The 21,792-nt window shown below is 44.8% G+C and overlaps 1 protein-coding gene across 4 annotated transcripts; it reads left to right on the top strand.

Annotated features, from left to right (window-relative positions):
* Positions 1-8,971: 8,971 nt before the first annotated feature.
* TGIF1 (TGFB induced factor homeobox 1) lies at positions 8,972-17,298 on the top strand. Of its 4 annotated transcripts, none has more exons than XM_059706578.1 (3): positions 8,972-9,322; positions 15,246-15,469; positions 16,239-17,298. In XM_059706578.1, exons 1-3 carry the CDS (start codon positions 9,307-9,309, stop codon positions 16,812-16,814), a joined length of 816 nt encoding a protein of 271 aa, XP_059562561.1. In that variant the 5' UTR covers positions 8,972-9,306; the 3' UTR covers positions 16,815-17,298. The 4 variants fall into 4 exon arrangements, with proteins under 4 accessions (XP_059562561.1, XP_059562560.1, XP_059562564.1 ...); XM_059706577.1 differs by lacking the exon at positions 8,972-9,322 and adding an exon at positions 10,079-10,762; XM_059706581.1 differs by lacking the exon at positions 8,972-9,322 and adding an exon at positions 11,124-11,272.
* The last annotated feature ends 4,494 nt before the right edge of the window (positions 17,299-21,792 follow it).

Below are 21,792 nucleotides of genomic sequence, written 5' to 3' on the forward strand. Positions count from 1 at the left end.
GCACATTCACCTACATTGCTTACTTATTTTATTTTCGGACAAACCAGCTTACAGCTTTGCACATAGTAACCGTTCAGGAATATTTGTCAATATCTGTCAAGTGAATAATATTACTATTCCAGTTCATGTGTAGAACCAGTAATTGTACCTAGAACCTGGTGCCAAGGATAGGCAGCTGTAATTTTAGCTTAAAAAATAAGACCTATTGCTTTTCATGATAATGAAAGTGAAAGAATCCAAACTCACTGCAGAAAACTTGCAAGAGAGTGAGAAGCCACACTCCCCCAACACTAGCTTGGGCATTATTTACATTTAGGGCTACACACAGGCAATCGTGATGCAACAGGTGAAGCTGAATCCTAGAAATACACAATTTTATTTTTGTTTTGTTTTGGTGTACATTCAAATAATGTCTGGAGTGGATCTAGAAGGTAAAAGAAAATACACCTTCAATTTCATTAACCTGAAAGAAAGAGTATAAACTCTCTTTGTACGTCTCTAAAACTTCTCAGCTTTATTTCTCAAGAACAATCCATAACTGGGACTGACTACTATGTGTGAATAGGGACAGTAAGGGGGGAGGTGAGGCATTCGAAACCTACAGCTCAATCAGTGAGGAATGACTAGTCCAGTATTTAAAATTTTTTTTCTAGCATCGTTCACCTGATAGCATATAAGGATTCCTTAACAGTAACTTAGTTAAGTCTTCTTTATACAACTTGAATATGAGCAAACAAAATTTACTCTTTTTTCCTGGATAAAAGTTTAATTTGCTTTTTTTTTTAAAAAAAAATCCTCACTAAGGATACGTTTTTACTGATTCCATAGAGAGAGGAAGGGGAGAAAGAGACAGAGAAAAAGAGAGAGCAAAAAACATCGACTAATTGGTTGCCTCCTGCACCTGCCCCAACCAGGGATTCCAGGGATCCCACACACAACCTAGGTATGTGACCTGACCAGGAATCGAACCCACAACCTTTTGGTGTATGAGATGATGCTCCAACCACCTGAGCCACCTGGCCAGGTCTATTTTGCATTTTTAAAAATACAGACATGGTTTGATTACAATTTACAAAATAATAAAAGATGTATTGGGGAGGGGGTGTGGGAGAGAACTAGGAAAAGCAAGTGTGTGTTTAAGTTATATTAGAGAGTAATCTTTTTCTAAAAAACACTGTTAGAATGAAAAGCCAGAAGGTTATTTTGTGAACTGGATTTCAAAGGTACATGGAAGGACTTGAATTTCAGATTGGGGATATCTCAAGAATTCTTCCAGGTTCAATGAAATAATGACACAGGCAAAGCACTGTGATTACAGAATCATTAGTCCTTTTGGAAAATGTACTTTTTGGTCAGAATAATAAGAAGTGGCAAGTGACTAATCAAATAGAAGTTTGTGTAGGCTTTTGCTGTATTCTTTTCCCTAAAGAAGCTGGTAGGATGAGCATATTTTATCAGATGAAAGCAAAGTGAAGTTAACCTAATTCAAGAAATCTAGGCCCCATTTTTCAAAGGGTTATTTTGTTTAGTTTTTTAAAAAACTAAATGGGATTCTTGTGAAGGACAAAATATTAAGGACAAATAACAGATTTGTGATTTCCATTGAGGGATAATATATCCAAAAGGAGAGAGAGAGAGAGAGAGAGAGAGAGAGAGAGAGAGAGAGAGAGAGAGAGAGAGAGAGAAAGGAAGGGGAGAGGGTCTTGTCTGCCTATAGGCCATAGAGTCCCAGGTTCGGTCCGGTCAAGGGCACATGCCTGGGTTGTGGGCTTGATGGGGGTGGGGTGGGGCGGGGGTGTGCAGGAGGCAGCCAATCAATGATTCTCTTTCATCATTGATGTTTCTCTCTCTCTCTCCCTCTCCCTTCCTCTTTGCAATCAATAAAAATATACTTAAAAAAACCTAAAATTGATTCTGAACTAGTAGACATGTATGTGAGTTGTTGCCAGCACAAACGAAAGGGGAGAGAAAAGTCTGGACTGATTTAGACATCTGTTTCACCCTGAGGAAGAGCCCCGCTGATCGAGTCCGTAAATGTGTTGCTGAGGCGAGCTTCCAAAATGGGTGGGAAAGAGAAAATAAAATGTATCTAAGTTTTGACAATAAAGTATATCCAAGTAACTTGGAAGTGAATGTTTTCCTCCCTTTTAAGGTAATATGGAAGAATTGTTTTGGCTTTTGCATGACATCCTGTGGACGCCTGATGAAAACACTGGGAGATAACAGATTGTTCTCTTTTAAAAATATGCCAGGGGAAGAGAAAGCCTTTACTTAAATGTTCCTTGCCTTTCAGGGGATATGCTGCCTCCATCCATGCGTTGATAGCATTTAGTTCAATTCTGGGAAAAGCATCTTGCTCTCTTTTTAAGTATTGTAATGCTTGACCAAATTGTCTGCAAAAATTACCTGCATCAAAATTAACCTTTCCAATTTTGCAGATTTGGTCATCCAATTCAACAATGTAAATGGTTTGATGGCCTTTGTTATTATTTTTTGTAAAAGGCAATGAATAATGAGCTCCCAGGGTGTCATTGGGGCTTATTCACACTTGCGAATGATTAACTACCCAAGACTCTTGAATTGCAGAGCCAGTTTTAAAGGCCCAAATACAACTTCGTCCTATTTTAGATCCCTGCTATGGAGAGGGGGCATAGAGTATTTGCAAAAATCCTCTCTAACTCAAACCAGACCAAAGTTAAAATGTACAATAATTGGGGATTGGTACATAAATTACATCTATAGTTACAATCCACTATATTTAGTAATTAAAAATTTCCTGCCTTGCAAGAAATGTTAAAAGAAGTTCTTTAGAGAGGGGAAAATTAGGTAGGCCAGAAACTCAGACCTACTTAAAGGAAGAGCACAGAAGAAGAAATAAGTGAAGGTAAAATAAAATGATGATATAGGCCCCCTGTACCAGTCAATGACTGGACACTTGCCTTCACTAACTTCACTTCAAGTGGCTCTCTCTCTCTCTCTCTCTCTCTCTCTCTCTCTCTCTCTCTCTCTCTCCCTCCCTCCCTCAGTTCAGGCTTGTACAAAAAAAAGTAGAAGATGAAAAAAATAGCCTGCTTACCATGTACAGAATCCCATTCCCTTCCCCATTCTCTTCCTCCAAAGGTAGCCATTGCTAATATTTCCTTGAGTATCATTTTAAAAAAATATAGGCATAAAAATTTTTACACAAAAGGGATACTATAGTTTTCTGTACCTTGCTTAAAAATATAGCCCTAAACAACATAGTATATTATTAACCTTCCCATACCAGCTCAATCCAATTTACTTAATTGTAATTACACTTTTTATGATTTTTAAAAAACCGTTTTTGTTTATTTGGATTCCTTTGCCCAACTTTTTAAAAACAGAATTCTTTCCGATGGTTTTTATGAGCTCTTCATATATTAGGTACATTGGTCTGATGATGCCTGCCAGGTGCTGCAAGTACTTTGCTTTTGAAAATTTTATGGGATTTCCCCTCAAACACAGTTTAAAAAAACACAGCAAAAACAAAATGCTTACAAACATTTCCATATTTTATTCTTTCTCAATTTTGTGTCCTGATTGGAAAGGTCTTCTCCATTCCAAGATCATATTCATGCCCCACACTACTGACTTTTTGGACAGGATAATTTCCTGTGGACGTCTGTGCTGTGTGTAGCAGCGTGTTTAGCAGCCATCCCTGGCCTCTATCCTCCAGAGGCCAGTGGCTCCCCCCCCATCTAGTGATGACCAAATGTCTCCAAACAATGTCAAATGTCCCTGGGAGGCCAACTCGCCACATACACACCCTCTGGAGAATCACTGTTCTAGAACATATTTAGTGTATTTTAAGTCACTTTAATATTTCAATCTTTAACTCAATGAATTTTATTTTTGTTAAAGGAGACAGAGATCCAGCTTCATTTTCAACTAAAAATAGTCAATTATCCAATTCAATTATCCCTGATCTGAAAAGCCACCTTTGCCAAAATCTCCATCTCTCTCTTTATTCTAATGTCTCATTGTTCTTTGTTTCCTTTTTATTCTCAGTACAAAACTTTTACATTGTAATTATTATCAACTTCAAAACACACTTCAATGTTTGGAGGGGCTTTCCCTATCCTCCCCCACCCTACTTTCTCTTTTAGAATTTCCCCAGCTATTGTGAGATCTTTAATTTTTATGAACTGTGGCCATTACAAAAAAAAAAAAAAATCCTGTTGGTATTTTAATGGAAATTGCTTTGAATTTAAAGATTGATTGGGGGAAAATAAACATCCTTCTCCTTTCACTACTAAATCTTGCTAAAAACAATGTTATAGTTTTTATTTTACTTAAGTCTTCCTTCATGTCTCTCCGTAGAATTTTAAAGCTTTCCTCATAAAACTTGCACCTATTTCTTGTTAATTTCATTCCTGGATATTTCGTTGTTTTGTTGCCATTATAAATGGGTCCTTTATAGCTTTGGGAAGATAAATGGACACATGTGAATGGATTAACTACTTTCATGGAAGTAGGAGAAAGGGAATAAGTTAACATCTGGTATGATATCTGAAAGTCTTTTTAGTGGGAGTCACAGGAAAATGAACAAGTTAATAGTCAAATAGCAAAATACTGTAATTTAAAGTGTGGTGTTACGGAAGAAATAAAGGGTTGAGCTAGATCTGCGGTTCTCAAGCAGAGATGATCCTCACCCCACCCACACCAACCCCACCCCAGCCCATTTCCATCCCCTCTGGAGGACCTCTGGCAATGCCTGGGCTGTTTTTTGTTTGTGACAACTTGGGGGATGGGTGTCACTGACAAGTATTGGTTAGGGCCAGGATGCTGCTAAACATTCTACAATACACAACAAAGATGATCCAGCTCCAATTGTTAATAGGACTGTGGTTGAGACCCTGAGGTGGACGGCAGCATTGAGGACACCTACATTTAGGTCAGGATATCACAGACTCCTGGGACCATCCCAGGCCCAGTTGACTTGAAAAGAGGAAGTCAGAAGACATCCCTCACATTTGTGTGTAGTATGCATGTGCACATTTGGAGAGTGGAGAGTAATTACGGTCTTTCACATTTAACTTTGTGTACTTGTTTCTTGCTTGAATTTTTTTTTAGCACTTTTTCTTTTTAATTAAAAAATGAGAAAAGAACACAAAGCACAAAAACATAGTGGGTTGGAAGAGAGCCTTTTGTAAAACTACTGGTAGATTTCAAAGAAGAGATTTTGAAGCAATCGCCACACATGATCAGTAGGCCCTGATACCGTCATCTGTGCTTAAAATCTGTTTTATATACTGCCTTCCACATCTATTGGATCTTCCAAGAAAGAGTGACAGAGGACACCTGACTTAAAGCCAGGCAATTTATGCCCCGTACTTGGTTTTATACCTTTTAGCTTTGTTATATTTGGGTGTTAAGTTATATTGACTTTAGAGAAAAATAATAACATACTTCACTGTACTATTAAGTAAGGCCACCTAAGTGTTTCATAAACTGTAAAGCACACTACAGACGTATGATGAGGCCAAAAGAGGGCAAAGGCTGTACTCAAATTATCTCTTTACTCTGTCCCCTTGAGTCCAGGCCGCTAGGCAAAGGAAGAGGAGGACTGGGCTACAGAGGAAAAAGGATGGGAAGAGATGCAGGCTAGGAGAAAAGTGATTACCTACTAAAGTAGTCTTACGAGTTACATTATTCATGTAATTAAGAGATGGAGATAATCCTGATGGGGTCGATAAAAATCATAAGAGGGTTGTAGCCCCACACCAGGCCCCTGAAAAGACTATGGTCAGCTTTCTTTAAGTAGTCCCAGCCCCCACACCTGAGATGTGAAGGGATAACTATAAAATCCTTGGGCGAGTCCAGCAGTCTACATATATATTTTTAAAAAATATCTGTCCCCCAGAGATTAGAAGCAAAAGGGATGGATACAAGGCTGAGTGAGCATCGTTCCTCCACCTAGGACAGGGCCGGATGGAATTCTTGCTTGATCAATGGTTGTTGAGTAGATTAATGAAATACATTCTGCAATTACTTCCTGGACCTGGCATCAAAATAACTGGATGTATTGATACATTTTTCTGGCTTCTGCGCCTTTGAAGGGTTTGCAGGCTGTGAAAAATAACTTTAACAACTCTGTTTCTTTTCTTGGCCTTGAGACAGCTTGAGAAGATAAGACACCCATTGGAAGGAAGTATGCCTGGAGGGAAAAAAATAATAGTGAAAAACGTTTATCAGCAGCCTTCTCGAGCACCAGTTTTCCAACTTAATTAACATTCATGTGAACTCAGCAAATAATATGTAGCACATGTAAATCCATATACTTTTATTAATTTTAAAAAAATTTAGCACTGGAAAAAATCCTGTCATTGGATCAGTTTTACAGAGAGGCGCTAGGTGGGCACTAGAATTGACAGAGCCAGAACTAAAACTTGCTTTTCCACCTTGGGAAAAGCAAATACCGTTAACAAAAAATATCCTAAGCAATTGCTGATTTTTCTTGCCTGTGTTATGCAGACTCCAGGCACTTCTCAGAACGAACCAACGTTTCAAAGCCCCAAACAAGTTTGGGAACGAGCCCTGGGGGTGGGGACCTCTACCAGGGGAGTGCTCACCCCGACAGGTGCCCGGGTTCCTCTTCGGGCCGTCTCACCAGCTTTAATAATTGTTTTGATATTATGCGCTCCAGCAAAAGGCGAGCATTGGCCGGATCAAGCCGGACCTCCAGCGAGAGCGTTTGAAGTTCCACTATTTCCTCTTCGCTATTTGAAAGAAATCACGTGCGCCCCTCCCCCTGCCCCTAAAGTTTGTCTTCTAGCCATCAACTCGCTTCCTCTCTCGGTTTCCAACTCAGTTGCCAGAGAATCGCCGTCATTAGCCAAGCTCATTTAGACGAGAAGGTGCCTTTGTGTACAGAATGAGAGCCATCGCGTGGCCAGGGATAACCACGCGGAAGAAGGAAACCTTTTTTGTCGCGAGCTGCTGCCAGCGGCCAGGAGGCGTGTTCTGTCGAGTGGCCGAGGCCGCCGTCGAAGTTAGCAAACAAAGCGTCTCCCCAGTAACCGCCGGCCTCCAGCCGCCGCCGCTGCCACTCAGGCCGCGGCGTGGGCCGCCCGGCCCCTCCTCCCGCGTCTCCTCCCGCCCTCCCGGCCCAGCGGATGTGAGCCACCAATCCCTGCAACAAACAAGCCTTCAAACGCCAGCGCGCAGCGGCCCCCGACGGGCGGCCCCACATCTGTCCGGCTCGCGGGCGCAGCAGCTGCTTCATCTCCAGCCAGGTCCCGGGGAGGAGCTGCGCCCAGCAAGTTGCAGGGGTCCGTTCAGGGCGCTGCTTTGCCCCGGGACCAAGTTGAGTCGCTTTGTCCTTTCAGAAGTGTGTTCTCTTCGGTGCTGATCAGTCGGCAAACCACCGAAGGGAAAAAAAAAAAAATCGTGAGGTCGCTGCCTGCTTAGAGTGACGCTTTCCCCCTTGTTTATTCATTTTAAGTCCTGTAATTGGAAAAACCACCCAAGCTTTGTAAACTCTGGCCTCAATTCACTCTGCTGGCGGGGGTGTCTTTTTTTGGGGAGGGTGAGTGGGTGGGAGGCTGGCTTTAATTTAATCCGAAAACAGAGGCTCCAAAGTCTAGTTAGTCATCGTTTGGCTGCCTTCTTCCTCGGGTTTAACCTTATTTCCACGGAGCGAGTCCTGCCGGGTTCTCTATTGAGGTTACAAAACAAAAAGAGCACAGAGCCGAAACTGGAGGCCGGCTCGGGCGCTGACGTCTCCACCCGGGTTATTTACGTTGGGGGTTTTTTCTCTTTTAAGTGACGGTGAAAGTCGCACTGTGGCCTGTGACAGCTCGTTTACTTCAAAGCAGCGGGACACACACGGGGAAACTCGGCTCGGAGGAGAGGGCGGGGAGGGGGTATGCGTTTCTTGGAATCAGCCAAACAGGATCTGGTCTTTGAAAAGGGTACTTTCGTCAAGGACTCCTGTTGGAGTCTTCCTCAACCAAAACAAACCTACAGGAGCATGTGTTTTTCCCCCTCCATGCCTAGTCTGAAATATCCGATGAGAGAAGGGGTCCCCTAGCAGGGCTGAAGTCATAAAAGCAGACTTGACCGAAACAGACTTTACCGAGCAGCCCCGGTGCGGTCCCCGCCGTTTCCTACAGGCGGCAGCGGCCCGGGTCCGAGCGTGGGAGAGCCAGGCCGGGAGGCGGCGGGACGGGCGGCGCGGAGTTTTAAAGAGCATGTGAGCATGACAAGTGTGCGCCGCAACGTGTTCGATTTCGAAACTGCCTTGCAATCCGGCCCGGAACTCGCAGCGTTAGCCCCGGGGCACAGTCATTCTCCTCGGGTGTCTGTGTCTCACCCCCCCGCCCCCCCCCTCGGCCCCGCACGGTCGCCGGGGGAGGAAGAGCCCCCGGAGGAGAAGGGTGCGCCGCGCCGCGCCCGCGAGCCCATGGCAGCTGCGCGTTCGGGAAGAAGTTGGTTCTTGTCCCGAATACTTTCCCTCGGTGCCCCGCCCCTTGAATCAGAAGCGGCCGTCTCATCCCGCGGCCGGAGCCGGGACTGGAGTGTGGGGCAGCTGTCAAAAACGAAGGGGGGGGGGGTGAGGTGTGCTTTTCTTCCCGGGGGTCGAGGAGAGGAAGGAGGGGGCCGCCCGACCTCCATCTGTGGCAGCTTCCTAACCAAACACACCTTCGTCGGCCCCGGGAAGAAAGGCCCCAAGGAGAAACGCGGGGCACTCGGCTGGGGTGGCCGCGGCCCCACGAGGGATGCGGGAGGCGTGCGCGCCGCAGGGAGGAAGGATCGCGTTTCTGGGCTCCGCCGCCCCCACCCGGGACCGGTAACAGCGGCCCCCGGGGGCGCGGAGTGAGGCGGCGTGGCTGCGGCCCGCGTGCAGCCCTCCCCGGCTGGAAGGTGCGGGGGAGGGGCGGGGAGCGGCGGGCGGGCGGGGGACGGGGCGGGCGGCTGGGGGCGGAGGCAGGACCTCCTGTACCTTCCCCTCCTCGCCTCTCACTCTGACAGCGCCGAGGTGCGCCGATCGGGAGCGGGGAACAAAGGAGCGGCGTGGGGAGGGGAGCGCGCTGGGCGAGCGAGAGCCCCCGGCCGGCTGCCAGGAGGTCCCGGCAGGAGGAAGCCCAAGTGTCACTTGAATTCCGCCCAAGAAGCGGGCGCCTGCGATCCGAGCGCCGGGGCCGCACTCACTGCTGGAGCTCGTCCTGCAAGTTCCCGGAGCGCCCTCCGGGGAGGAGGACAGCCGCTGGCCCCCGGCGCTCCGGCTCCTGCCCGCGCCCCCGACACCCCGGCGGTGCCCCGCGCTGGAAGGGGAGCTCCAGGATGAAGAGCAAGAAAGGTAAGGCTCCGCCGGCTGCCGCCCCGCGGGCGCGTGTCCGGGGGAAGCGTGCGCGCCGGCCGGGCTCGGGGCGAGAGTGACTTTGTGGACTTGCCAGCCCCGCGCTCCCCGGCTGGGACCGCGCCGGCCCCTTTGTTGAGGCCGCGGCTGAAACGGCAGTGGCCGCGCTCCTTCTAGACACAGCACGAGGGGCGGTGGTGGGGAGACGGGCCTCCACGCTGCTGGCACGTTGTCAAAAAAAAAACACGCTCGCCGCCTTGTTTGTGCGCCTCCAACTTTCATTGTCTCAGCCCACGCCCCACGCTTCCCGAGTCGCCGCGTGGCTTCTCGCGGGTTCTCCGGGGCGGGGGGTTGTGAGGGCCCTACTCCAGGGGTACCCCCCCGCGCCCCGCTTTCCCCGTCGCGACCGGCGGCAGCCAGGAGCGCCTTTGTCTGAAAGTTGGGCTTGGATTCCGGGGTTCCCACTCCCCCCCGCCCCCCCCCCACACGCTGGGCCCGGGCACTCTCTTCTCGGGGGATGGGGGTGTTTTCACAATCAAAGAAATGCGGCTCCGGCCCCCGGGTCGCCCTCGGGGGTGGGAAACGCCGGGAAGCGGGTCTGGGACGTTCCCGGCCGCTCCAGGTTTTCCCACGGAGAGTGCGGGGCGGGATGGAGAGTTAGGGCCGCGGGCAGGCAACACACACACACACACACACACACACACACACACACACACACACACACACCACCCCCCACCCCCCACCCCCGGGACGAGCCCGCGTCCCACAAGCAGGCTTGGTTGTAAGTGCAGCGCGAGGCTGTCATTGTTTCCACGAAACGTTCTGGAAGCCGTACAACTAAAACTTGCCGGCAGTCTGGCTTAAAAACAAAACACACACGAGAAAGAAGGGGGGGGGGGGGAAAGGCCTGCCACTACGAAAGGTCAGAAATGTTCGCTCCCTCTCGAAGTGAACTTTTGAGCCCCTGGCGGGGGGCGGGGGTACCCCGAATGTTCCGTCGTGGGCCCCCGTGGGCTTTTCTGTTGTGATTTATGCGAAGTGGCTCGAAACAGAAGTTAGTCGCCGGGGAAGCCGCGGGGGAGGGGGCGCCGCGCGCAGGCGCAGGAGCGCGCGGAGTTTCCGCGGCCCCGCATTCTTCCAGGCGGCCCCGCGGGGACAGTTAGAACAATACGGGCCGAACGCCGCCCCCCGCCCTGCTCCGGCCCGGCCCGCCCCGGGGTGCTGTGCTCGGGCTGCCGGCCCGGGGGCCTTGGAAACCCGCCTCACCTCGTGCTGCACGCGTCCGAGTCGGGGCTTTCGTAGCGGTTGGGAGTCGGCGCCCAGCGACCCCCCTCCAGGGACAGTGACAACTCGGCGCGGACAAGTTTGGCCACGTAACGGCGCGGGGAGCACGCGGGTGGCCGCCCCGGAAGGCCATGTCTACTCGGGGAGGACTGACAGGTTTGGACCCTGCCCGGAGGGACTCTCCCGCGGGCGCCGGGGCCCCTGGGATAAGTTGGGGTGTGTGTGTGTTGGGGGGGCGGTGAGGAGTGGTACTGGTGAGCCCACCGCAAAGCTGGGCTTCCGCGGGGGCCGGGCGCCCCGCATTGTTCCGGCTCTGGTCGGGGAAGCGTTGTAGCTTCCCCGACCCCCCCCCCCCCCCAGCCTTCCCGGGTCCCCGCCCCCACCAGGCCGGCCGTTGGGTCCCCCCCCCCCCCCCGCCCCTCTCCTGCCCAGGTACCGCCAGGCGTCCCTCGCCGATTCCCCGGCACTTTAGGGTGCCCACCCGCCCCCTCCCCCGGCGACTTTTGCCCCCCCGCCCACGCTCCCATTATCCCTCGCTCCTTCCGCGACACTCGGTGCCTCCGGTCGCCCCCTTTCCCCGCCGGCCGCAGGACGGGGGGCTCGGAGTCGGCAGCCCGGGGCGCGCGGGGCCCTCCGCGGAGCGCCGACTCCTGGAAACAATGAGAGGTGCGTGTGGGGGAACTTTGCGCCGGGCGCGGCCCGGCTGCCTCACCTTTTTAGGTTTTCTGGGTAAATCCCCCGGCGTGGGCAGCCCCCTCAGAAGGTGGAGGTTCTCGGCACCGTCTCCGGTTTCCTGTAACCCGAGAGCCCCGCGGGCCGGTGGTGCTCACGCCGCCGTCGGAGGGGCCGAGTTCGGTGCGGGCGGAGGGAGCCGCCGAACAAAAGCTAAAAGCCGGCCGCCCGGGCCCCCTCCCCGCGGCCGCCGCGGCCCCGCCACCCCGCGCCGGCTACTGGGGGGCCGCGCTCCGAGCCGCCCAGCGAGGACTCTGGAAGAAATCTGGCTCCCCCCTTCCCCGCCCCCCTCGGCTTGGACTATTGTTTGTCTTAGAAAAGTCTGTTTTTAAGTTTTCTTGAAAACAAAATCACCTTAAACTCCATCGCAGAGCCCGGGCTTTGGGAAGACTGAAAAGTGATCATAGGGTTTCCTCTTAGAGAGCAGAGGATGCCGAAAAGAGCCCCCCAAATGGCCCAAAGCCACGCAGAAAGGGGCTCCTTGAGGAAACCCCCAAAGTCTCAGCTCGTCCCTCCTGACCCTGGGATTCTTGCGATGACGTTGTTCTGTGGCTGCTCCTCGGCTGGGGTACGATTCCCGTCGCTTCTAGCTGTTCTGGGCAGGGAGTCTGTTAGGTTAGGTCTGCCTTTTCCTAATTGTGTCCTTAAACTTTTCCTTCGATTATGTGAATGTGCTTCTAGGTTCTTGCCTCTTCTAGGTATCCAACCACTGCTCCCTGGTCTCCCTCGCACCCCCAGCTCCGTTTCGGAAAGGAGGGGATTGCTTTACAGACGGTGGGAGCCCGGGGCCATCTTCCCAAACAACATTCCCTTGTATGTGGATGGAGTGATCCCACACCCCTCCCCCCAACCACATATTTTTAAAAAGTGTAAGCAGAGAGCAGGACGTTTGGAAACCAGTCGTAACCGGGAAACTTTTCAAAGCTCTGTTACAATAGGAAATGAGTAACGTGGAAAAGTCTTTTTGTTTTTCCAAGTTGAGCCACAATCCGGAGGGAGAGTTTTAATGAAAATAGTCCTGACAGCAGCAAACGTGGGTGAAATATCAGCTGCTGTAGCCAAGAAACTGAAGTCTTGACTTCCTGTTACTTCAGCTTTTGTGCACATATTGGAAATATTTGTGAAGAGGTCCAGAGGCCTGGCACTCATTTGTTTAAATGAACTGAGAACAGAGTCAAGTCGCCCTGCAGTTCGGTGTTGCTTAACTGAAACCTGCTTTTGTGTGTCATTAACCTGTTGTAAAAGCTCAGGCTTCTTGTCAAACTGAAGCGATCGAAGTGCAGGCTTCAGGGTCTTTTTGCTGTTGTTTTAAATTCTTTGTTATTATCAACTTACAGTTGAGAATTCACTGTTGAATGAGCAAATTTTCACACTTTTAAAAAAATTTATAAAAGGGGGGGTGACAGCTTTGAAAAGAAGGTCTGGCTTTTCAGACATTGAGGAGTTTAAACAAATTTGCTTTAGTTACTCAAGTACTTACAAGTTAGAGTTAAAAAGCTAGATTTCTTTGCAAATATAAAATGTACTCATTTATAATTTATTGGGTTTTTTTTTTTATGAAGAGCTCTTCACCCAAATTTTAATATGGGTTTAAAATTTTTCTCATCTTTTCAACAGTGAAAGCAGTTTCGGTTTTAAATGTACCTCTTTTTCTTTTAAAGCAGTTTAATGAGCCTTTGGGGGTGGGTAGCTCAGTTGGTTAGAGTGTCGTCCCCATAGTCCACAAGGTTTTGGGGTTCCATCCCTGGCCAGGCCATATACAAGAATCAACCAAGGAATGCATAAATAAGTGGAACAACAAATCAATGTTTCTCTCTTTCTCCCCCGTCCTGTCTCTCTAAAATCAATAAATAAGTTTTAAAAAAATAAAGCAGTTTAATGAAAGCTTCTGGGAAGGGAAACATCAAATACATGGGGTTAGCATTTAGGATTCTTCTGTGATTGGCTTATTGATAGCTGTTTAATAAGGCTTGAGCTAAAGTGAATTTGCAAGTTCATTCTGCTCTTTTTTTAAAAATTAAATTTATTGGGGCGACATTAGTCAATATGATCATATAGGCTTCAGGTGTGGGTTTTTGTTACTCATCCTGCTCTTTTGTTAGAACTTGGTTTACTTGGTCTTAGGAAGGTCCTGCCTTTTCTCTGGACACTCGCCAATACCTTCTGCCCCCTGCAGTCCAAAACTGACCATGTGTCACCAAATAAAGTCAGACTCAACTAACTGGGGAGTATCTCATCAGCAAACCTTTGAATGGGCAATTCTTTGAGTTTCATTGCGTTAAAAGGCTTTAAAAGGATGTGTGTTTTTTAAAAAAAATCCTCAAGTACATTGAGTGGTTTATCACTGTGAGGAATATTCTGTTTTTATTTCCTATCCAGGCAAACCATTCAATTAAGTTTGCATCAACAAAGTTAAGAATGCCTAACTTTAAATTTTGTGTTAGTTTAATAAATTTTCTTTATGTAGAAGTACTGTTAGGTTCAAGCATGCACTAGTTTATGACTCATTTATATCCTTAAAATTTTAGATCAATACATTCTAAGAGTTGTCCATGTTCTTTGTGTTGTTGTGTGTGTGTGTGTGTGTGTGTGTGTGTGTGTGTGTGTGTGTGTTTAATAGCGTATAAAGTTCTAAATTATATTTAAATGTCTAAAAGGGCCAGGTCTGAATTTTTATTGAACTCAGTCTGTGTGTGATTTGAATATCCTTTAATGGTGTGTGAATTCTTAAAATTTCTGGTGGGATTAAAGTACTTACAGACAAGAGATTTTCCTTTGGGATTGCATATTCAGGGTTGTTGTTTTCTTTTCTTTTTTTTAAAATATATTTTATTGATTTTTTACAGAGAGGAAGGGAGAGAGATAGAGAGTTAGAAACATCGCTGAGAGAGAAACATCGATCAGCCGCCTCCTGCACATCTCCTACTGGGGATGTGCCCGCAACCCAGGTACATGCCCTTGACCGGAATCGAACCTAGGACCTTTCAGTCCTCAGGCCGACGCTCTATCCACTGAGCCAAACCGGTTTCGGCAGGGTTGTTGTTTTCTTGTCATATAATTAAGACAACTCTGCTTATTGATACCTCCTGTTCTAGGTTCAGATTAATCTGGCAGTAGAAATTTATATGAAATTTAAATTTTTATTCACTTAAGGCATCTCTGACCTTTTACTAATAGAAAAATATTTTTTGTGCAACAACACTAAAAACTTCATTGGTTGTTTGTATTTACTAAATAGCGACCAGTACTGGCCATTAAAAGTGGTGTTGAATAAATGTAAGGAGCCATGAAAAAGAAATGACCATGGAATTGGCAGAAACTTTAGACATGCATTTTATCTTTAGAATACTAACTGGGTTAAGAGTGTGATTTTTCCCTCATATCAGTGAAAGAAATGTACAGATACTCCCTTTTTATTTCAAACCTTCAGTGGAAGGAGGAAGAATAGCATTTAAAATGTACAATAGAACACTCATTAGATTTATCCTAGATTAGCAATGACTTCAAAGAGGTTGTTAGACACATTCCATCTGTTGTAGCACCTTTCCTGATGCACAGGTGGCAAGCTGTTATTCACTTGGGGTGGGGCTTTGTCTCCTCTGTTGGATTACATGAAGGACTTTTCTGAGGATCATTCCAAAGGAATGTGAAAAGTTGAATCCTAGCGGAGTGGGCACGAAGGGGCATCCAACGACTGGTTGAGAATCTAGAATGTGCCTCTAGTCAAATTACTCTGGAGCCTTTACATGTGCTCTGGTATTTCAGGACAGAAAACACTCACTGGTCCTTCCCCTGCCTCTCAGTAGTTGAGAAAACATGTTTACACTGAATGGTCAAAAGAGATGAGTTTTGCATTAGGTGCTCTGCTGATGAAACCGGTTGACGGCTGGCCTTTGTCCTTTCCTAGGTGTTGTCGCCTCCGGCAGTGAGACCGAGGATGATGACAGCATGGACATCCCCCTGGACCTTTCCTCTTCTGCTGGCTCAGGCAAGAGACGGAGAAGGGGCAACCTGCCCAAGGAATCTGTGCAGATTCTCCGAGATTGGCTGTATGAGCACCGATACAATGCCTATCCCTCAGAGCAAGAAAAAGCATTGCTGTCCCAGCAAACACATCTATCTACACTACAGGTAAGAAAAAAAAACATGTGGTATATGCACTCAGGTTTCTTTCTTTTTCCCCCTAAAGTCATTTTATAGCATTCCTGTATGTCAAGTCATTAAGTGCCTCCTGACTCAAAAGCTTGGGGTGAGGGATATCTCTTAAACTTTCTAGTGCTGATAGCTAATAACTGGCTATTTAGAGAAACAAACACTTGACAGTCATCTGTCAAATAACATTTCCTTTAATGCCTAAAAGAGCCTTCCTTTGTGCAACAATCATAAAAAGGAGGTTAAATCTTACTCTATTACCCAGGAAACTGGTTTGATATTTAAACAAGGACAGACCTCAGTGAGGTAATTCATGTCTGTCTGTTGACACAGTGATTTGAACTGAGAAAAATCAGTAACTTGGGGGAGTGGCCCTTTTCATACAAGAAAGATTTTCCTGTAGTTGATTAACTTCAATGCTGGGGCAGTAGGTAATCGGTTAATATGGGGGAGTCAAAAGGTAAACCACCTTCTCTAAAGTAACTTTTAGACATTTGAGAATTTATACCTTTATTTTCCTCCTGAAAAGGTTTATGGATGATGAGACAAGGGAATTTGTATTGGAGAGAAGCAGGTTTATGATAGGAAGCAGTTTTTTTTCTTGTCTAGGCTCAAATACGTTGGAATAACTTTGTAAGTTCCGATAAGTCTTTTCATGTCTTCTTAAATGCAAAGAGATAATTAAGCATCTATGGAAGGTTCTCAGAACATGTATGCTGAGTGTTAAAGCATACCCAAATCATTTCAGGTCTGTAACTGGTTCATCAACGCCCGCCGAAGGCTCCTCCCTGACATGCTGAGAAAGGATGGCAAAGATCCAAATCAGTTCACAATTTCACGCCGTGGGGCCAAGATATCTGAAGTGAGCTCTGTGGAGTCAGCAATGGGCATCAAAAACTTCATGCCAGCTCTAGAGGAGAGCCCATTTCATTCCTGTCCTGCTGGACCAAACCCAGCCCTAGGGAGGCCACTGTCCCCTAAGCCCTCGTCTCCGGGATCAGTTCTGGCTCGTCCGTCAGTGATCTGTCATACCACTGTGACTGCATTGAAAGATGTGCCTTTCTCTCTCTGTCAGCCAGTTGGTGTGGGACAAAACACAGATATACAGCAGATAGCAGCCAGCAACTTTACAGACACCTCCCTCATGTACCCAGAGGACACGTGTAAGTCTGGACCAAGCACAAATACACAAAGTGGTCTTTTCAACACTCCTCCTCCTACTCCACCGGACCTCAACCAAGATTTTAGTGGATTTCAGCTTCTAGTGGATGTTGCACTCAAACGGGCTGCAGAAATGGAGCTTCAGGCAAAACTTACAGCTTAACTATTTTCAAGCAAAACAGTTCTAACAAATGTTATGATTGCCAGGGTGATGGCAAGAGATAAATTGCATTATTTTATATATTTTTTTATTAATATTTGCACATGGGATTGTTAAAATGAAGCTTCCTGTTACTGAGATGTCTTCAATGGAATACAGTCATTCCAACTATAAACTCAAAGCTACTGTAGAAACAAAGGTTTTTTTTTTTTTTTAATGTTTCTTGGTAGATTATTCATAATGTGATATGGTTCCCAAGATTATGTGATTTCCCCCCCTGCCCCCCCCTCTTTTTTTTTTTTTGTTGGTGTTTTTTCAGACTGTGCAATACTTAGAGAACCTATAGCATCTTCTCATTCCCATGTGGAACAGGATGTCCACATACTGTCTAATAAATTTTCAATTTTTTTTCAAACAAGTATGAATCTAGTTGATTGATGCCTTTTTTCATGACACAATAAAGTATTTTGTTTAAAATTTACTGTAACACAGACTGTTTTGTTGAGGGAGGTACTTTAAAGTGAGTAGGAATATATCACGCCAATGAGAGGAAGTTGGGGGGTGGGTTGAGTGTGAGTTGGGGGGTGTCACCAGCTCTTTGAAGAACCTTGGACAATAAGCCAGTATGTATAAACAGGATGTGTGATATTTACTCTTGATAGGAGGTATAAAGCTTTTCTTAAAGCAGGGCAAATTGAAATGAATCATTCCATCAGACTTTAGTTAACCACTCAATCCCTTGGTAATCTGTCCTGCATATTTTAAGACATGGCCAGTGTTGAAAAGAAAGGTCTCAAAGCACCTGATAATGGCTTAAGTTTCCAGAAGTAAACAACCTAAGCAGTCTCTTAATATTACCCCTTTTTCATGTTACCCTTTAAACTTTATTCTTTGGTACAGTTAGATAAGAAGTGTACATTCAAAGACAGCATTATTTGTACAGAAATCACCTTTTAAAACATTTTCTAAAGTGATTAAAACAGGTTCTATCTTTTGTGGGGCTGTTAACTAGGTTTTTTTTCTAAGGTCACAGTTTGTGAGAAAATGGTGCCATACACAAGCGGAGTTTGTTGGGCTAGACTTTATTTATGAAGCCAGGATGGCCAGAAGGGAATTGGTGGTGTTTCTTTCACTTACGGTTGAGCAGATTTGTCACATGCCACAAAACCATTCTTTGTAGTCATGCTTAGTATGAGGTTTCTTTGTTATGACACTCATGTTTTTTTCTAGCCCTGACCCAGCTATGATTCGTCTAAGTTTGAGGAAGCATCAGAGCTTCATCGTTGTTTAAAGAATATAGAAAAATTCTTCCAAATTTGTTTGCCTAATTTTGAAACTAGAAAGCCCCTACTGTAAAAAGAGCTAAACTCCAAGACTTTTTGAAAATGGAAGAAAAGAACTTACAACCAGGAGGTGTAAGAAAAATAGGTGAGGAAAAGGTGTGCTGCTGTAACCTGGTAAGGACACAGTTTGGAAGGGCACATCAGCCTCAAGTGGGCTGATCCCTCCTCAGGGTCATATAAGTAGATAAAACCAAAACTGAAATAAGAGTATATAAAAGGAACAAAATAAACACAAATAAAAATGAGATGGAGGTGATTGAGAATCATTAGTTGCTCTAATAGCTAGATCAAAGGCTGAAAGGCTTTGAGTACAGATAAGGGAGACCAGCAAATCATAAAAGGCTTTCCCAGTTAAGATGTTTTATGAATCATACCAGAAAGGGGAGAGAAGAAGCCATATGAGTGATTAAAGAAAATGTCAAGGGTTAGATGAAACCCAAAAGGTTTAAGAAAAAGATCACCCCAAATTGCCTGTTTTATTTTTTCCCTCTTGAAGTTGATGGATAATAAATGTAATTTTTTTAATAAATGTAATGGGAAAGAAATATATTTTAAAAATTTTAACTCTAAACCAAGTAGAAGTTATTTTTATGCTTAGTATTTGCATTGAACATTTGCATATCTTTTCATTTGCTTATTTTTAACCTATTTTGTTTAAAGTTCATCCCTTTTAGATAGTGTACATTTGGGTCTTTTTTATTTAGCCTAATCTGCCTTTTTTTCCTTGGTGTGTTCAGTTGATTTACATTTCTGTAATTACTGATATGTTTGGATTTATTTACCATTTGGGGTTTTTTTTCCCTCTGTTACTCTTCCTACCTTTTGGGTTACATGAATATTTTTAGTATTTTGGTTTTACCTTTTCTATTGGTTTACAAACTATACTTTAGCTTTTTAAATTTTTGTTCAATTACAGTTGACTACAGTGGTTGCTCTGGGATTACAATATATATATCTTTAACTTATTACAATCTATTTAGCATTAATATACAACTTCATATATAACCTTCCAACAGTATAGTTCCATTCATTCTCTCCTATTTTCCTTTGTGTTCGATATATATTATGGCTACATGATAAATCCAACAGGGCAATGTTATAATTTTTCCTTTAAACAGTTAAATGTATTACAAAAAGAAAAAAGAGAGTGTACATACAGTCTTTTGTATTTGCTAAATATTTACCATTTTTGAGGTTCTACATTTGTGTCAGTCCAAATGACATGTCATTTTGCTTCAGCTTAAAGGAATTTCTTGAGACTTGTGTGGGCTTGTGGTGACAAATTGTGTTGTTGTTCATTGAAAATATTTTATCTTTTAAGGGTAGTTTCATTAAAGATAGAATTAGGGGTAGATAATCTTTTTCTATTTTTTCATTATTATTACATTTATTATCTTCTGGCTTACATTGTTTTTTAATATGTTTTTATTAAAAATATTAATATGTTTTTATTGATTTTTAGAGAGAGGAAGGGAGAGAGAGAGAGAAACATTGATTGGCTGCCTCTTGCATGCCTCCTACTAGGGATCCAGCCAAACCCGCCCCCCCCCCCCCCCCATGTGCCCTGACCCAGAATTGAACAGCAACCTCTCCGTGGATGGAACAACATTTAACAAACAGCCACACTGGCCAGGGCTGGCTTCCACTGTTTTTAATGAAACAACAGTTGTCTTTTGTATCATTCTTCTCTTGTATGTAATGTCTTTTTCTCTGGCTCTTTTATTATCGTATTTCAGTACAATGCTGGAGGTTTGTTGAGCTGCTTGGATCAGTAAGTTTACGTTTGGAATGTTGTGGCCATTTCATTTTTTTCCTCCTGTTTTCTCCTAGAATTCCAGTAGGTTTATATTAGATCACTTGAGATTGTCCTACATGCCTCTGAGGTTCTGTTTTTCTTCAATCTTGGTTCTCTTTGCGGATTGGATAATTTGTATTTGTTTACTTATCTGCACATTGGAATCACCTAAACTTTCCAAAACCCCCACGAAAGCTATGGGATGGGTTTAGAAATTTTGGAAAACTCCTTTGGTGATACTAATGCATAGGCAAGTTTGGGAACCACTACCCTAAATAATTCTTCAGCTATTGTTTCTCTTCATAAGTAGAATATTAGGAGTCTCTTTCCAGACAGAATTTTTGTTTTTGCAGTCTTTTTGTTGGGGCATCTTTGTGAAAGAAATGTAATTTGCTGTAAAATTATCACCCAAGTTAACTTATCCAATTAGGTTTAACAGTTTGAAAGTGGCACTGAGATTACCCTATAGTATACATATACTAGTAGTCCATATAATATGTAAAGCCAAGCCACTAACAGATCTAACACTGCAGGGAGGTAACATGCATTTGTATCAAACCAAAAAATAAACTTTATCTCTGGAAACTGGAGAGTTAAAAAGCAACGCTCAGAGATCTAGTGTTAGGTCTCCTTGGGCCAATTAAGAGGAGAGCGTTATAATTCTGTTGCTTTAAATTTCTTCCCAATGATTTTTTTGCTTCGAAATTTGATTGCTTAAATGGTTGTGTGAAAAGCCAGTGTATATGATACATTTCCTTCCCTCAGCCTTTGGATATAGTAAATCTCCACAATATGGAACACCATGTGTTTTAAATTATCTAATCGACAGTCCTTCCCATTATGATGTTATCAGGTGTCATCTGTAAACCCATATTGAAATGAAAATGTTAGATTAATTTGAAATGGACAATATATAACATATATGTAATATTTTATACTCTATATTATATTAATTGAACATTTTATGTGCATATCTCATTTAATCCTCACAACCCTGATGAGATGCTACTCCCATTGTGTATCTAAGGAAACAGATTCATCAATGTTCAGCTTGTCTGGTTACCAGCTGCAATAGAGCCCACGTCCATGGGGTGATTCTGTCAGCTTACACTTACCACATACTATGCCTGAAATGAAACAGTTTGCAACCACCCCACTTTTATTACCCTGTTCCGTAAGGATTTGGTGGTTGCTTTGGCAGATGATCATAATATACATGTTTTATCTTCCAAGTACCTCAGTTTACCGTTCTGCTGTTTATTAACCACCCTCCCCTTGCCCATTCCATTCCCTTTGGCCACCTTTGCTTCTCAGGAGACTTGCAGGATCTGACACATCCTCCTGGTGTCCTAAGCCTTAGGGCTAGCCAGCCAGGGCCTGAAATAATGAACTCTGCAATGCCAAGAAATGTTTTGTAGCTTCTCTGTGTAAGTCTTAAGCTGGTATTCAATGTATTTAATTTCCCTTCCCTTAGTGGCTTTTTGAATCTGCAACCTTGGGCTACTACCATTTTTAGCACACTTCTCTTTTTTATTTTGATTGAGAATCTTTAGGCTTATCCTAGTATGTATAGTTACTCTGTGCTGCTCCTTCCAACTTCCTTTGTCTTTTAAGCTATATTTTGCCAAATAGAGATTAAGGATTGCTCTGGGACAAGGGTATAGTTTAACTGAACAACAGTTGTAATTTTAAAAGGAAAGTAAAGATATATGGGAATGCCTTCCCACTCTTTAACTCCAACCCCCAAACAGCCACCTTTTCTAAAACAATGTATGTCAATTAGAGCCAAAGGTCTTACATGAAATACAGCACGGGACAAAGATCAGCTTTAAAATAAATAAAC

This window comes from Myotis daubentonii, chromosome 8, assembly GCF_963259705.1.
Source record: "Myotis daubentonii chromosome 8, mMyoDau2.1, whole genome shotgun sequence".
NCBI lineage: Eukaryota > Metazoa > Chordata > Mammalia > Chiroptera > Vespertilionidae > Myotis > Myotis daubentonii.